The sequence below is a fragment of the Enhydra lutris genome, unplaced genomic scaffold (assembly GCF_002288905.1).
Source record: "Enhydra lutris kenyoni isolate GAN:26980312 unplaced genomic scaffold, ASM228890v2 scaffoldscaffold40, whole genome shotgun sequence".
NCBI lineage: Eukaryota > Metazoa > Chordata > Mammalia > Carnivora > Mustelidae > Enhydra > Enhydra lutris.
This window is the reverse complement of record NW_019154124.1, coordinates 11,149,973-11,168,862: the sequence shown is the minus strand read 5'-3', so window position 1 is coordinate 11,168,862 and position 18,890 is coordinate 11,149,973. Positions and strand designations below refer to the sequence as shown.

The 18,890-nt window shown below is 35.8% G+C and overlaps 1 protein-coding gene across 7 annotated transcripts in view; it reads left to right on the top strand.

Moving 5' to 3' along the window:
• LOC111155265 (calcium voltage-gated channel auxiliary subunit alpha2delta 1) overlaps positions 1 to 18,890 on the top strand; it is a 504,879-nt gene that overhangs the window by 304,836 nt on the left and 181,153 nt on the right. For all 7 annotated transcript variants that reach the window (XM_022515388.1, XM_022515390.1, XM_022515387.1 and 4 more), the window contains exon 5: positions 3,019 to 3,060. In XM_022515388.1, the coding sequence (XP_022371096.1) occupies positions 3,019 to 3,060 (42 nt within the window). The remainder of the gene's footprint in view (positions 1 to 3,018; positions 3,061 to 18,890) is intronic.

Genomic DNA, 18,890 nt, shown 5'->3' with positions numbered 1-18,890 from the left:
AGAAACACATATGGGTGAAGAAGAAATTTTGTTTGAAGACAGTGGACTTAATCAGTTGCAATTCCATTATGGTCTTTGTTCTCCTATTAAATCATGACAAACTGTCTAAGAACACGTATTTAATTAGCTACTTTTTTTTTTAAGATTTTATTTATTTATTTGACACAGAGATAGAGAGAGTGCATGTACAAGCAGGGGGAGCGGCAGGCAGAGGGAGAGGGAAAAGCAGGCTCCTCGCTGAGCGGAGATCCTGACCTGGGGCTTAGTCTGAAGGCAGACACTTAACTGACTGAGCCACCCAGGAACCCCTAAAGGAAGCTTTTTAAAAGTAGAAATATAGGGACGCCTGGGTGGCTCGGTTGGTTAAGCAGCTGCCTGGGGCTTGGGTCATTATCCCGGCATCCTGGGATCGAGTCCCACATTGGGTTCCTTGCTGGGCAGGGAGCCTGCTTCTCCCTCTGCATCTGCCTGTGTTCACTCACTCTCTCTCTCTGACAAATAAATAAATAAAATCTTAAAAAAAAAGTAGAAATATAAAATATCCCAGTTACAATGAGTATGGTTATTGTATATGCAGTATAATTTTATGACTAAGGTATTGGTTTTGTTTTCCCAGTTTACTTAATAGAAAAATAAAATGAGTTTTGAGAATCTTGTGTCTTCTGGAGTCTAGAAAGCCTTGTGCAAATGCATAAAATTCAAATAAATTTTGCAGAACACATTTGCATAGGTTTTAGAAGCAATATAGAGTTTCTAGAAGAGAATAGGATTTTGCATAAAATATAGTGTAGTAACAAGAGGAAAAACATTTGAAAAATTCTCAAACTTAGATTTTCTTCCTTTTTATTTTTATTTCAGGCACACTTTATTGTAATAGAATCAAAATACATAGTTTTAGTTAAAATTAGCATTTTGTTATCATACTTTATACTCTTTTGACATTGTATGTGATACTCTTAATTTTAGATTTAATTAAATTCTCTTTTTTGTTTGTTATATGTGACCCTGTGCCACATATAAGAAAAAAAAAATTAAACAGTTTAGTCCATTCGCTCTAGTACCATGGGGCAAATGTAAGTCTAAACATATTAGTTGTTTTATATAATTGATCTGTATCTGTTATTTTATCTAAAGGATAGGGATAGTTACATTTAACTTATTTTGCATCTCTCTTGGAACAGGAGTGTGTGCATATAGATATTTAATGAATGTTTGTTGAAAATAATGATGTTGAATCACTTAAAATTTAATGAAGTTTCACCTTGTTTTCTACATTTCAGTTCTATAAATATGAGGAAGGAGTTGGCAGAAATAAAGTCTAAAATGAAGATAAACTTATTCAATATTTTATCTTTTGATGGAATCCACATTTTAAGTTGAAAATTGTCTCCAAAGTATAAATTACAGAGTTGCAGGAGGGATCAATAAACTAGTAATTAGATTTGGGGCTCTGGTGGATTCAGAAGATTCTCTTGCTTTGTGTATGTGATGAATTCTGATTTTGTGTTTTAACTTTGTTACAAAATTAATGCTTTAAGAAATGCTTCAGGAAGTAGAACTTTTATGCGTGTTTAAATTCTTTAGCTACTTAATTCTTCTTAAAAGAATTAATTAAATGGTAATTTTTAGAGCTGTTGATTCTAAATGAAATAAATTCAAAGTCATGGTTTCATTCACTATCATGAAGTATGTGTTCTGTTATTTATTAATAAGTTTTTGATTCATTTGGTCTTAGAGCAATCTTTTATAGAACTTCAGGCTCATGATATATTTCTCAAATTAAAAAAGGGAGACAGATTTGGCAGCAATTAAATTGGAGAAACACAACAAGATCTGTCTTATTCTTGAAAATGTATAATGTACATTCATATACTGAGACTCAGGAGCCAAAAAGAGAAGGTTTTAACTTCATTGTTTATTCTAAAGTCATATGGCCATGGAATGTCTTGAAGAACTAGTGATTTGTAGTGGAGGTGATGTATATTTTAAGAAGCACTGATTTATTGAGTTTTTGGGAGGAATTTTCTTTTTTAAAAATGTGTATTGCATTTTCTTTTAATACAATTTTGGAGTGTCCATGTTTTTGATGTTAACGAGACACAGAAAAACACGTTTTTCACGTAGTCCTCTGATAACTACTGAAAATGTATGGAAGATGGATTATATTTTCCAATCAGTTCAGGAGAAGAAAGGAAAAATAAATTAGCATAAGTGGATTATTTTAACAGTGCATAGAACTAACCTTGAAGTCTCAAAGAATAAAACTTTTAAATTCCTTGACCACCATTTTGTTCATTCTTTCCTTTCCATTTTCATTCTGTAACACGATTTATATCCATAATTTATAGTTTTGGCGTATTTCAGCAACACTGTTGGCTGGCAGAAATGTCTGAATACATTTATTCTTGAAAAGCCAATGCTCCTTCACCACTTTGGAAGAATATGATAGTATCAGTGTGTTAGATAATCTGATTTTTTTTGCTGTCTAAATTCAATTATTCCTGATCCCTTTTCTGAATCTCATGAAGAAATTTCTGCCAGTACCGTCCAGATACACCCTGCCTTACTAATTTCAACATGTAATATATATAATTTTAAAAGTCGCATTGTCAGCGAAGTATTAACAAGGCGCATTCTCACATTTTTCTTGAATTATTCTGTTTATAATTTCATGATTTAGGGATCTGTGTGTGTGTGTGTTGTAAGTGTGTGTGTATATAACTTCTTTGCATCATGTATTCTTTATTTTTTCTTGACAAATGGGTCTCAGACCTATACTGAGATATTTTTTCCTCAGTGCAGAATGTACTTTTCAATATCACAGATACAGTGTTTTAAAATGTTTTTAGAAAATATTGGCTAATCTTTATGGATCTTTGTGGAGTGTTTTATGAGAAGAATATCATGAGAGGTTTATTATTTAAAATATGCCTAAAATGTGTTCAGTGCTTGATCCAGTATATTTTTACATTTTTACTCATATCAGTAAAGCACTCTTCTTTTCTTTTTTTTTTATAGAGCAATGAAGTTGTCTACTACAATGCAAAGGATGATCTTGATGTGAGTATTAAAAGTTTCACATTAAATTTCAAGATAAACTGAAATGCACTATGATGACTGGCATTACAGAACAAGCTGACCTAGAAGGTTGAGTTTTTCAGAAGACGTTCTATAGCATTAAGCAGTATTACTGGTTGGCCCTAACAGGGTAATGATGAATCTTAGGGCTTATGTGATCTTTAACAAATTATCCTGGGCATCTTCTGGGGTGGAAACGCCATGTGTCTCTCTGGATCTGAACTCTCTCTGTCCCTGTCCGGACCTCAGTCCATTGCACTGGCTCGGTTACCCTGCACTCTGTTAGTCATGTGGCAGACTGAGGTTGGGTCCCATCCATCTCTGTCGCTCAACTCTTGTCACCCGGGTTACAAGGCAGGTCTCCTCTGGCCTGACCTGCACACACACCAGGGGGAACCCTTATTTCCCCTAAAGTGTGAATGACACCCTAGAAACGGTGCACCAGCTGGACTTGCCCAGCCAATTTTTGAAGCCTAGTGGGTGTTCAGTCTGCCTTTTTAAACCAATGACTGTCATGTACATACTCAGATGATGTTCCAACATGGATTATTTTAGCACAGAGAAGTTACTTCTTAGGATGCCACCTTTGGACAGACTTCTGGGAGATGTTGTAATTACTTAGCTATGGTGGAAGCATTTGCAAAATTACAAAACAAAATTTTGCGCTTAAGTTCATTTAAATTCTCATATTTGTGACTTTTCTATTGGGGAAAAGTATGTATATGCACTAGCGAATGTATCCAGAAATGTTTGTTGAGGGCTTCTTGTGTTTTCCGTGTTCTTCCGTGAGCTTGGAGTGATTTATCAGTGAACAAGTAAAACAAATATAAAAAATATATATTATTTGTTATTCATTTTTTAATCTGAATCAAAAATATGTGTATATGCTACTTTATTCCAGTAAGCTGGCCTTCAAAAAATCTTTAAAAACAATACAAGGTAGTTTGCTTGAGATGCCACATCTTTCCAAATCGCACTACTGCTTCTACGGAACCTTCATAGTTTACTAAGCACTAATTTTCCCTGCATGCTGCTAACCGGTCTACACAAATTCTTTTATTTAATTCCTATGATGACGCTATGAAGGAAGGAGGAGATTATGTTTTCTTCATTTAATAAATGAAGAACTAGGATTGTTTTAAAAAGTGTTTTCTTTTGGGGCGCCTGGGTGGCTCAGTGGGTTGGGCCTCTGCCTTTGGCTCAGGTCATGATCTCGGGGTCCTGGGATAGAACCCCGCATCAGGCTCTTTGCTCAGTGGGGAGCCTGCTTCTCCCTCACTCTCTCTGCCTGCCTCTCTGCCTACTTGAGATCTCTCTGTCAAGTAAATAAATAAAATCTTTAAAAAAAAAAAAAGGTGTTTTCTTTTTACTAGCCATAGGTGTTTCGCTGCTGCTTTTATGATAACAGTTATCCTTTTATGATAATTATATATATCATTTTAATGAGGTAGGAGGTTTATTAAGGGCAAACCAACAGCTAAGAAAAAATGTTTTAATAGTTTATTAATGGGATGAGGAGGCACCCGGGTGGCTCAGTCTGTTACGGGTCTGACCCTTGATCTCTGTTCAGGTCATGATATTGATGGCTCAGGTCTGGAGATGATGAAACCCAGCTCTGGGCTCTGGGCTCACCGGGCAGTCTACTTGACATTCTCCTCTCTCTTTCCCCTTGCCCCTCCCTCCCTGCTCGCACTGGCTTTCTCTCTCTCTCTCTTTCTCTCTCTCTCTCTCTCAAAATAAATAACTCTTAAAAAATAGTTTATTTTTTGGTGTTAGAATGAGTATTATTTTTCAACAGGCATTTTGTTTCACTGTTAGGATTAGTATTTAATATTTAAAAGTTATGTGGTTGTTTAAAATGCATATGCTAAGTTTCAATCAGCCTTCCTGGTGCTACACAAGTTATAGCTTTTTAAAAAGCAGTTAGTTTGTAAAACTATGACAAAGATTTCATGGTAATTAAAGTGGATGGATTGACATGCTTGGTCCAGTCTGCAAATTGAGTGTTGCCTAAGATGATGATACCAAATTGCAAATATGTTTTTCTTTCCTCTAAACTAATGAAAGAAGTCCAATTTTTGATGTCACTTAAAACATTTTTTTTTTTACTCAGGTTTGCTCCTTAATTAGAAAGTTTAGGTCATGTCTTTTATTTTGCATAGAAATTGCGAGTTTTCTGTGTTCCAGATTTTAATAATCATAGGCACAGATGGAGATGCAACTTTTTAGGGAGTCCCACCCCAGTTAGTACTCAGTGGTATCATTGAATAGTTCAATAGTCAAATTCATAGTATTCAATCACTATGCTGCGAAGTTAGCAATACGTCCCTTATAAATGGAAAAGTGTGCGTGGGGCGAGTACTGCTAACACTTGAGATGTGTTCAGCACTTCAGGTTCATAATTTGCCTGCATGGATCTTTATTCATATATTCAAATAAAAGCCTATGTAAGAGAGAAAGGGATTAGTGCAAGTGAACCTAGTGAACTTGCCGTGTGTTTGTTTTTTCTTTTCTTTTCTTTCCTTTTTTTTTTTTTTTTTTTTTTTTTTTTTTTGCCTTCTTCCATCCCCAAAAGTCTATATTATTACCATGGATTATAAATATACCCATAAAAAAAGATTCATTCTTGTAGGCTAAGAGATGAGGTTTAGCAAGTTAAATCAAGACTCTATAAAAAGCAAAATATCAACTTTAGAATTTAAAACTTTAAAATGGTGCCCAGAAAAAAAAAAAAAAAAAAAAGAAATGATGCTCAGGATTTGGAGAAACTATTTTCACTTCTTTATATATAAATAAGAATAGTGCCAGAATAATTTACAGAGAATATTGCATAGTAGGAAGAGGGCTAGGATAGGAATCGGAGACTTCGGTTCATGCTCCGTTTCACCCTTAAAATTGTACTCACTCGTAGGGCACGAAAGCTTATTAAAATTGGAACTGTTTGCCTCTCACCTAAGACATGCTCCAGGTGATGAGGTGATCTACACATTTCATTGCAGTTCAGAATATTCTTGGAATACTGCTCGCGGGGTCAAAATTGCTGGGAAATTTTACTATTTCATGTAAATCTTTTGAGAACTTATTAAGAACTGGAAGGTAATTTATATTGCACTAAAACTTCTTATTGGGGAAGATTAAAGTGCTTTAGATATGATAATACTGTTGCTCTTGTAAACCCTCAGACATTGAATAAAAATGAACCACATTTAATGACTGGTGTATTGGTTTGGCTCTTAGATACCTAAAGTAAAAGGGACTACAAGAAGACAAAAGTTTCTTCTTGTCTCATGTACGCATTCTCATGTACTCATATAAGGCCTATTGGAGTGAGTCTCAATCTTCTAGGTCCCAGGGTCCTTCTTTCAAGTTTTCTCCCCTCCTCAGTGAGCTTTTTCATGTTGGGATCCAAGGTGGGTGCTCCAATGTACACAGTGATTTTTACATTCTAGAGAACAGGAAGGAGGCGAGGGTATGTTTGGAAATCGTGGACATCACTTTTATCTGCCTTCACTGTGCACAGGTTAGGACCCAGCCTCGCCGGTGTGTATCACAAATGTGGAATATAATCCTCACCCCCAACGTAGGCATGTACCCAAACAAAATAGAGGGTTCTGTTACTAAAGAGAGACCAAAGAAAATACGAATTGCCGAATAATTAGCAGCGTATGAACTGATCCGTCATTTGCGCTTCTTGACATTTTGAAGCTAATTCCAAAATTCTACTCACTTATCTGAGTGGCTTCTATCATTTAACTATAGTCAAATCCTTCAACTTTGGAACTGAGGAAAAAATTCTTTTTTACAGTAAATGTATGTAAAATTATATGCTATGTATTGAGTATTATTCAGTTTCCCCAATGCATGTGTTTTGATCACTACGATCAAATTATTTTCTGCAGTGGAAGTACTTATTTTCTTACAATGAAAGAAAGTTAATAAATGTAAGTAAAAGTTGCACCTTGATGATCTACTTTAGACTTTTAAGTAGTTACATATTTTTTTGAAGATTGTTGCTTATCTCATGGATGAAGTTGGACTTCCACGGATGATGAAATTTATAAATCTTACCAAAAGTTTTCCAATGGAGGTGGATTTGATTGGCTCCTATACTCGTAATTTCATACATGTAGTGTTTGATATTTTATATATCAAAAGTTCACAAATCCTAATGCCATCACATTGTTTTGTTTCAAAATGGCTTGCCGTCATAGTTCTTTGTCCTAGATTTAGTCTATACTGATTTAATTGTGTATGGTATTTTTATTGCTCAATTCCATGAAGCCACATCCTTTATTAAAAATTGGTGATTGGAAATTACAGAATGGGAGTTTTATCTCACACATCAGCGCTAATCTTTAATGAACAAAAGAACACTTTGGAATAGTAAATACTGAGATAACATTTTCAATTAATAAATTTGTCCTCATTGTTTGAATGATAGTATAAATGTTTGAGAGCTAAATAAAGTTTCTGTTTTAAATGTTATGCTTCCTGAAGGAGACTGAAAGATTGTAAATCCTGAGCCTATGATTATGATTTTTAACTTTTTCCCTATTTCTGCATTAGTAGGAGAGGATTCGTTTTTCTATCATCGTGCCTAGTGGGATAGTGGTCATTTTCTCTATTTTCTGCCTCTCACATCAATCATTTCATTTCCATGTCCATGACGATTGTATGATTTTAGACATTATTCTCAACTATTTATTTAAGGGCTGTTGAAATGGTATCACCTTTTATTTTATGCTTCTAAATTATCTATGTACCTTTAATATATTACGCATTATTAATATCTACATATTTCTAAAATGTTATATCCTAATTCTTTTTTGATTCCCGAGATCTTCATATCAGTTATTATTGCCTTTGTTTGATATTTAAGACACTGATGAGAGCTTACTAGTTCTTTCCTAAGCTGTCATGAATTTTGCAAAGAAATGGCAATTTCTCCTTGGAGGCACAACCAGTCTTTATAAACTGTTCCCTTGGTGTCCTTCCCTAGAGTATAACTTCCTGGAGGGCAAGCTCCCGGGTGCTCACAGCAGGTGACTTAGGTCTTACGATAACCTGCACACTGTAATCCCTCAGTGAGGTGGTTGTTTTTTTTTTCCCCTTCCCCTAAGAAGTCAGTGAGTCAAAGTTCCAACAGCAGCTTCACGTGACACAAATACAAACTGGCGGAAGGATACCAGAGTCACAGCATTGCTCTTCCCTTTCCGCACTCCACACGTGGTCTCATTTTTAAGGATGCCCTTTCACGGCTGCCCTCAGTGTCAGCCCAGACCGGCGTGAGTTTCTGTAATCTCAAGGATTGCAATCAAAAGACCCTGAAGAAAACACTTGCCCTTTGCACATGCTTCCCGTTGACCAGAAACCGTAGCATACATTCTATATCATTCTTTGCCTTCAGGTTACAAATACGACAGAAGCAGTAACAAATGCTTGGAAAGAAATCTGTACCATTTTACTGTTTCCTAATCCCGAGACAAGAAAGGTCTTTCTTCATTTAATACTAATCGAATAGAAACCCGTTAGTGGAGGAATACGTCAAAAGATCAGTAACAGTACAGTAGAAGTACTGAAGTATTAAAGACATTTTTCTTTTGAGGGATTATTTCACGTACGTCACTGAAAACAACATTAAATGTATGCCTAGTGTCTCCAAAGAAAGACCCAGTGATCTGTGTGACAAATAGACTGCAGTAAAATCATCAGAATCAATACTGCTAAAATAACAATTCCATTGGAAGAACTAACAAATTTGCCAGCGCTGATTACCTACCCATCAGTGATGCAAAGAAGAGACAGGAAATACTCCCAGAATGTCAAAAAGGTTAAAAAAAAGTTATGGGAGGAAAGAGAACATATGGAGGAGAACAATATGCAGTGAGGTAAACCGCAGATCACATGTTCTCAAAGAGCAAGTCAAAGCATATGGATTAGAGATAATAAAGCTTTAACGGGAGAAAGCATTCAGGCATGCGAAGAAATCCGTATATAATTATAGATTTGAATGGCTACAGTGTTTCTTTCGTTAGAGGAGAGAATATGTTGACATTAGATTGGACACTGGATTTAGGAAGATTTTTTAGCAAAGATTTTTAAAGGATTTAGCCAAAATGCTCAGAAGACAAGAACATTTATACCAAAAACTTGCTCAAGGATATACCAGAGGAGATTTCTGTAGGCAGCTAAAAATTGAATTTGGCCTAGACTGTTTTTATGCTTAGCTTCTGAGTGGACTTCGAAAACAGGTGGCTGACATTTGCTCAGCCAGTGTGAAGTTTCAGGTGTAGCCAAAGATTCAATTATGGATACGGTATTTCGGTGTGCTGGCGCAATGTTAAAATCAAAAGGAGTCTGCCTGATTTGGGATGTGAGACATTGTCCAGTTTGCCATTACTCTATTGTTTCACTCTCAGCCTGTTGCACCTGTCTACACAACATAAAAAATAAAAATGTACAGGAGAGCATCCTTGGCACACCAACCTGTAAGGGAAGGTGTGGGCAGGGGTAGGGAGTGTCGAATATGAGTAGCTGGAAATGAACAAGGAGTGGCTTTCCTAATAGAAAGAAATCATACAAAGAAGGCCATAAATTTAGTGTATGTTGGATTCCAGATTCAATTTGGAATCTCCGTTTCCTGCTATTCTTCCATGTTTATTATGCTGGTCTATCACCACTTAGGATTTTCAAGTGTAGTCTATTGATTTTGTTCCTTATAATGATGATACATGGCCTCACTTAAAGGTAAAACAAGCATTCAGAGGTGATCAATTATTCCTTTGGAATATAACCTTTCAGTTGGCTGCATCTGAATTAGTCAATTTTAGGGGAGCTATGGGGTTATAAGCTTTACAATGGCTGTGATATGAGACAGTTCCTCAGGGGCATTTTACAATTTCTGTACTCTTATATCAGTGGTATTTATATTCACCTTATGGGTATAAAAATAAATACTCAGTGACAACCAGATTTAGCTGAAGCAGTTGCTGAAATAAAGGGTAAAATTAATGTTCCTTTGGATTGCATAGTATGATAAAAAGTTATGACTATAGTTATTTAAACAAATTTTCCAATTGAAACTTAAAGGTGCAGGTGTTAACTGGGCTAAATTATTTGGTGAGCCACAGTTCCGTGGAGAATGTAATAAACGTATTCTTACTGGAAACTTACGACAACCATTCCTGTGTCCCATGTGCTGACTAATATTAACAGAGTCTCTCCTCTAATTACATAATCATGATGTTCAACCATTTTTCTAATCAGATACAAAGTATTCTTTAAAAACCAATCCAAGGGCGCCTGGGTGGCTCAGTGGGTTAAAGCCTCTGCTTTCAGCTCAGGTCATGATCTTAGGGTTCTGGGATCGAGCCCCACATCGGGCTCTCTGCTCAGCAGGGAGCCTGCTTCCCCCTCTCTCTCTGCCTGCCTCTCTGCCTACTTGTGATCTCTGTCTGTCAAATAAATAAATAAAATCTTAAAAAAAAAATAAAAACCAATCCAAGTACTACTTTTCTTTGGAAGCCTTCCTTGGTTCTTCTAGGTAGCAAGCAAATGGTATTTCCTTCCTCTGGGTGTTCTAAACAATAGTTAGACCTATCTGGTTTGATGGCACAATGCTTTACACTATAGTATTTGTATACAGGGATAATCTATTACATTTGTAGCAACTTGAGATAAGGATCTTATTCACTTTCTCTCTAGTATTAGTAATAGTTTGGAGTAATGGTTGAGATAATGCCTCTTAGATTGAGTAGGTGTTGATTTGTTTCAATCCCCACATTACTTACACAGCATTTGTAAGGACATGTTTACTTTTATTTTTTTTTTTTTTAAGATTGGTTTATTTATTTAAGACAGAGTGAGAGAGCTCAAGCAGGGCAGAAGGGCAGAGGGAGAGGGAGCAACAGGCTTCCTGCTGAGCAGTGAGCCTGATGTGGGGCTCCATCCGAGGACCCCAGGATCATGACATGAGCTAAAGCCAGATGCATAACTGACTGAGCCACCCAAGTGTCCCAGGACATGTTTACTTTTTAAAGTGGTGCTCTATTTGCAGAGTAACTAGGAAATCTCTGGCAAGCGTGGTGGGAATGAAACTGTTTACTTCGTTTCGAATTTGGGTGGAAACAAGTTAAGAGGGGAATGGCAAAGCTGGCCTTGACTATGGACACTATTTTCTCATCTGCCTCTCCCTCTCTTGGCCCCTAAAACAGTCACGAGGACTAAGAATAACATCAAAATAGACAATGTAGTTTTCCCTCTGTCCAACACTGATTCAATTTGGGGATAAGCAGAGTTAGAATATTTGTTTTTAATTGCTATAAGTGCCATAAGAATCAGGATTTTGGGTTCCAAGTCTGGGCAGATCTGCTAAGCTAAATTATTAAGAATCTCTGAGATGACACATGGTATCAGGCTTATTGTATTTACTCCATCAAACTAAAGTTCTGTCTGATTCTGCACATAATTAGAATAAATAATAGTTGTTGAATTTCATTTCCAAAGAAGTGATAGCATTAAAATGGGTAATTTCAGTGTAAGTTTTTTTTAACTTCTTTTTTTTTTTTAATATTTTATTTATTTTTCTGACAGACAGAGATCACAAGTAGACAGAGAGGCAGGCAGAGAGAGAGGGAAAAACAGGCTCCCTGCTGAGCAGAGAGCCCAATGTGGGGCTCGATCCCAGGACCCTAGGATCATGACCTGAGCCGAAGGCAGAGGCTTTAACCCACTGAACCACTGAGGCACCCTTTTTTTTAACTTTTTACCACGAAAAAAATGTCTTAAATATGTAGAAGACAGAATAATATAGTATCTCCATAATTGCTTCATCTATTAATTGTTTAAATATTTTAAGATAAAATTGGAGACAGAATAATATAGTATCTCCACAATTGCTTCATCTATTAATTGTTTAAATATTTTAAGATAAATTAGATATATGATGTTTCATTCCTATTTACTTCTCTGTGCAACTTGGTTTTTCCCTTTAAGTGATGACAAGGCATACATGTGTGATCACTATACACATTGTTGTGTGAGGAGGTAGTAGAGTGTGATGGTTAAGAGATTGCTTTCTGGAGTGCCACTGCCTGGATTTGAATCCCAGATCTGCCATTTTCTTTTTTCTTTTCTTTCTTTCTTTCTTTTTTTTTTTTTTTTTTAAGGATTTTTTTTTATTCATTTGAGAGGGAGAGAGAGCACAAGCATGAGGAGAGGGAGAAGAAGGCTCTCCACTGAGCTGGGAGCCCGATATGGGGCTCGATCCCAGGACCAGAGCTCATGACCCAAGGCTAAGGCAAATGCCCAACCATCTGAGCCACCCAGGCAGTGATATTGGCAGTCACATAATCTCTCTTGTGTTTTACTCTCATTGTCTGTGAAATAAAGGTTATAGTAATACCTACCTCACACAGTTACTGTGAAAATTAGTTAATATATATAAAGCAGGTAGAATTTTCCTTTCTTACAGTAAGCAATCCAGGAATGTTAAGGAGTATCATTTAAAAAAAATAATAATCAATATGATTGTAATAAATTTAAGATTTCTTTGATGTGATTTTAAGCCCAAGTGGAACCTGTTTGTATGTGTGTATTTGTTAACAATAATGAAGGTGTATTAGATTGAGCTATTTTCCTTTTTATCAGTATGAATAAAATCCTTCCTTTGTGTAAAAAACTTACGACAATGCATAACAAAATAAAAATCTGAGTGGAATCCTCAAAAAACACTTTCAAAATATGAACACAATGCAGCAAATTTTCTTTGTACCATTGTAGACTTTGTATAACCAGATTTGAAAGGAAAATTTAATGTCAAAAAAAAAAAAAGAAAAGAAAATGCTACTAATGCAACAGTTTTTAATGAAATTTCACATTCAAGTTCTCCTTCAATTTGAAACTGATTGAGGTTCTTAGTTTAGGTTTTAGAGACATCTGTCCCAACAAATCCTTAAATTCCCTGGAGGTTAGTGAAGCAGATTCCCCAGAAGGCTTGAGTTGTGCCAGCAAGCTGCACTATTTTCCTAATTCCCAGAGCAAGCAAAAAAAAAGCAGATCATTACAAACCCTTATTAACCTAATTCCAAGATCTATGTTTCTGACTAAAATCCAGATGAAATGAGTTCAACCCAGAATTCCCATGTCGATAAATTGAGTTGATTTATTTGCTACATTTTATTGTATTGATCATGTTAAAAATTTGTCCTGTCTGCGACATTTGGCTAGTCTCCTGAATTCCCTTGCATATTTATGTTACTATTTGTTTTCTTAGCAGAATCTTGCCCACATTAAAATTAATTCCAACATAATGCCCTATCTAAATGTCTTTTTAAAAGCCCAATCTTTCATGATTTTATTTTATTTTAGAGAAATAAATGCAATTCAAGAATGAGCTAGCAGAGGTATGCATCGAACAGCAAGCAATCCATTCTAATTATTCAAGAAACAATCAAAGTCTAGGTTACTTTTCTAACTTTTTTTTTTAAACACTCTCTTATAATATGCAACCTTTATTTTCAGGCTCTGTTAATGACTGACATTGATTCCTCACATAAGTGAGAACATAGAAATAGACTATTAATTGCTTCCTTATAGTAGTCGGTCTAATCAGAATTGCTTTGTGCATGAGTCTAAAATAAATGGTTTACATATTTTGGATAGTACATATTTGGATTATAACAATACTCAACATATATATACTTATTCTATCCTTGGTAGTAATGCTTTATATACAATGGACCTTTTAAAGGCCACACTAATCCATTCTGGCACATACTATTATTTTAATGATTTTCAGATAAGACAAGTACAATTTAATGAGTTCAAGGGCTTGCCCATTGTCAAACACATGATATTTGATCATGCAGGGAATTGAATGTCATGCCGTTGGTATGATCCACAGCGAGAGTCGTGTGTCCCTATTCTGTGCCACCTGTCTATACCCTGGGCACCTGTGGGGGATAGGAGAGGGCCCCGAGATGCAGCTGTGATAAGTCAAGACTTAAGGTTAAATTTTTTTGAGAGTTTTGATATACAATTTTAATTTATCATATCTAGGGGCACCTGGGTGGCTCAGTGGATTAAGCTGCTGCCTTCGGCTCAGGTCATGATCTCAGGGTCCTGGGATCGAGCCCCACATCTGCCTCAGCATCCCTGCTGAGTAGAGAACCTGCTTCCCCTCTCTCTCTGCCTGACTCTCTGCCTACTTGTGATCTCTCTCTCTAATAAATAAATAAAATCTTAAAAAAATTTATCATATCTATTCGTTAGTCTTTCCATATTTAATGAGTTGGCTTGTATTTTATCCATTCGGCTTCATCATTGACAGTCATTAGTTTATGGTGATTTGCAGTGGACAAAATCATGGTGATTGAAAAGGTTGTTAGACTTCACATCATAAATCAGTACTGATCTGATCTGCTCTCCCCAGTGATATTTACTATGGATACCTTAAAACTATGCATGCTCTACTGCGTGAAATATAGTCACATTAAGATTCACAGGGTGGGAAAAAAAAACCATGAAACTAGTGAAAAGGAAGATTAGATCAGTTTTGGTTTCTTCTAGGAATTCTGCGTTTTGGTCTTGGAAGCTTTCAAGATTTTTTCAGTATCTTTTGACAGTTTTCTAACGCTTTGTGCTCTTAGGCATATACTCCTTTTGCACAGATAGTTTGAACATTGGTTCTCAGTTGGTTGGAGTAGTGGCCTATATACTTTTCTTTTAGATTTCATATCCAGTTCTTTTCAAAGATCATTCATTCATTCATTCATTCATTTTTAGAGAGAGATAGAGACAGCAGGTGGAGGGGCAGAGGGAGAGGGAGAGAGAGAGAATCCTAAGCAGGCTCCATTTCCAGTGCAAAGCCATGGCTCGGTGCCATGACCTTGAGATTATGACCTGAGCTGAAATCAAGAGTCAGACGCTTAACCAACTGAGCCACACCAGTGCCCCCAGTTCTTTCTTTTCAGAAGTAATGTATGGTACATTTATTTAGAACTCAGTGAACATTCATTAAGTTTGGAAAAGTCTTAAAAGTCTTAAAAGTCGTTATGTGGGCTGTTTATACTTATCCTGTGTAAAAGTTTGTAGAGTGAACAAAGATGGGGACTGGATTATTTTGAATGGTATCTTCAACCTTTGTTTTTGGTTTGCACATGCATTATTAGTTAAAAGCTAAATGCGCCTCTTGTTATAAGAATATTTACTTACATATTCTGTATATGTGCTACTGTACTAATATGTTGACAAGTCTCAAAGAGGCTTTAAGTTTGGTGAGACTTTACGAAGTATTGGTTTATGTGCATATGGCATTAAAAATCATAAGTAAAAGCATAATGATGCTTAATAATAATGATGACTTCATATTACTGTGGGAAATATCTCAGCAGGCCACATGAACATGGGGCATTATTATCAGTGGTAAATATGGATCCAAATGTATAATAGTCTTGATAATATTGACTTTTTTAACTAACCTGCCTAATCTAACTGGACCACAGTTTTTGTGTTGTAACAAGTCAGTGCTGGAAATAGAAGCATCATCTTTGTCATTTCCTTTTTGTTCAGTGTGACTTCCATGACTTGAATTTCATCTTCCATCATTATTAATTAAGGAAATTAAAATATAAGGAAATGTTTTAAAATGACTGGCCCATGTTAAATAGGTTAAACCAGAGACAATAACATGTAAATTTACATTCAAGCATAGAATATTACATTGAAAGTGACTGTCTGGTGAGAAGACATCATAACCCGTCAGCATGAGGGGTTTCCACTTTCTCCTTTTGCTACCTGGAGTGTGACGGACGATGCGAGACCAGCTCACAACAATGAGTAAGGCAGGGGAGGGGAGTGCTAATGTCAATCCATATAGTATGTATTAGCAGACTTTAATATTTTATTCTTATTTCATTTACTTGAAATAAATGCAGATTCTATGTCTTCATCCAGCCTTCCAGTGAATTCTTTTGGAGACCGTGGACACATGGAACATTCATTTTTATTTAAGTTCTTATCAAAATGATGGCCTTGATTAACACTAGAGGGAAGTAACAAGGAATCAAATCTGTGAAATTGAGGAGTTAAAGCCCAACTAATGTTTTATATCAAGTTTGCCTACAGATTTTCTTGGGGTCGGGTGCAGGGAAAATCAATCCAGGCAAAGGGAACAGCATGTACAAGGATGTCTGGACCAGGAAGAGCATGATATGTGGAAGGACCAGAAAACAGGCCAATGTGGCTGGAACATAATGAGCAAGGATATGGAGAGCAGGAAGGGTTGTCAGGTGGGAAATACATCCTATGGAGTCTTGCAGGCCATAGACCATTATTCGTGTCATGTAAGTTTGGTGTGGGATGTTGGAGACCTGGAGTCTGGGTTCTCTACCTATACCTTAGTTACATGGCATTGGCCAGTCTTCACTTGTATATTAAGGGAAAATAGTTGATTCTACCTTGCAGGTTTGTTTTTTTTTTTTTTTAAGATTCTTTTTTTTGGGGACAGAGAGAGACATAGTGAGAGAGGAAACACAAGCAGGGGGAGTGGGAGAGGGAGATGCAGGCCTCCCGCCTAGCAGGGAGCCCGATGCGGGACTTGATACCAGAACCCTGGGATCACAACCTGAGCCAAAGGTACACGCTTAACTGCTAAGCCACCCAGGCTCCTAGTACCTTGCAGTTTTTTAAACATCTTTTGCCCTGACAATATTTTACAAAGTATATTTGTCTATTCTAATATTTATAATATAAAAATATGCCTTTTTTAAGAAATAGAATGGCCTCATGTAAATGTTTCTATAATATATATAAGAATATATATATTGAACTTCTAGACTTTCTAAAACCACATAGTTCTTTACATATGTGAGATACCGTTTCATAATTCCTTAGTAGAGAAAAATAGCCTATCAGCCATTTCCCAAAATTTAGTTTATATATTTATATATAAAAATATGTGCATTTAAACAACTATATTTGAGGGGCGCCTGGGTGGCTCAGTAGGTTAAAGCCTCTGCCTCCCAGGGTCCTGGGATTGAGCCCCACATCAGACTCTCTGCTGAGCAGGGAGCCTGCTTCTTCCTGCCTGCCTCTCTGCCTGCCAGCTTGTGATCTCTATCTGTCAAAAAAGTAAATAAAAAATCTTTAAAAAACCCCCAAACAACTATATTTGAAATAAAATAATTTTTTAAAATTATTTAAATATTTTAATTCTTAATTTTTAATATATTAATATTTTTAATTTTAATTATTTAAATATACATACCTATGATAGTATGATGTGCTTTTCTAATGCTGGTGATTTGGAAATTTCATATTCCACGTGGCAGGTTTTAAACCATCCCCCAAGCCTTCTTGTGATCACACTTACCTGTATGGAGATTCTTTTTTTTTTGGGGGGGGGGTGGTATGGAGATTCTAATGGCTTGCATTCTTCCTTGGTGTAGGTCCTGGCATAGGTGGTTTTTCCCATGCATTCATCCATCACGCAATCTTATTTTGAGGATGTTCTAAGAGTCTGTCTTTTAGCTTTTTTGAATGTTATCATGGTAATCATCATCAGCAGGAAACCTCAATACACTTTACTTAAGGAATGTCTATTTTGACTTTTAAAATGTGATTTAATAAACAAGTTATTGTAGTGATTGATCTCTCTTTTTCAGTTAATTTAGTCCAGTTTTCTGTGTTTTATTTCACATTCATACTAGATTTGACTTGCTGTCCTATTTAGAAAATAGTATACCAATTTTTTAATTGATGTATAGTTTATACATATAGAATTATACGTATGTATGTGTGTGTATACATATATGCATACATGTATATATGTGTTTAGCACCCCCTTCAGTATTTATATATACATATATGCATACATGTATGCATATATACCCACTTTAGTATTTATACTTAGTATAAGTATATAATATATATATATATATATTATATATTATATATGCATATATATATACATATATGCAGACGTGTATATATGTCTTTAGTACCCCCTTCAGTATTTATATATACATATACGCATACATGTATATATGTCTTTAGTACCCCCTTCAGTATTTTTAACTTCTGTCTTTGTTATTGCACAGTGTCAGCTGCTTACTCTTCCCTTTCCCCCCCGCAAAAGTTGCTTATTTCAGACTGTTTCTTCTTTCTCTCTTCTATGTGGTAATTAGTAATAGAAAATACATGGAGGCTTAACAATAATCTTTAAGAACTAGAATTGTTTCTTCAATTTTCCTTTGACCACTAATGTTATAAATTTGCTTTTCATGTTAACTTTAAAGCATTCTTTTATTAATGCATTGAGTGAATGGCCTCTGAAGAATTAATGCCATAGTTTTTCTGCAGGGTAAAGCTAAGGAATTATAACTTTTTAATTACCTGAAGAAATCCTCTGAATTTAAACAAAACCTCTTGTTTCTTTGTGGAACATGTTATGATTAGCTAAACTAACACATTTCTGTAAGGACAATAGGGCCATTTATTAAATTCATAATATAAAATTTTTATTCTTATTGGTGTTATGATTCAGTCAAACAAAATTCAAGTGTATTATTGAAGTCTTTACTGCGTAATTTAGACTGTGTCCTCCCACTCATGTTTCTGTTTTAATATCAGTCACTCGCTGGATGCATCCCTGACTTATAGCAACCTCAAGGTGAAAATAGCATCGCAAACCAGTTAACCCTGGAGACGCAACAATGTTCTTCCTGCCACAGCAACTGAATCATCATTTAATGTTCAGCCTGGCTTCACAGCCCGACCAGAATGATGAAGGCTGGATGACACCTAGCACCTTT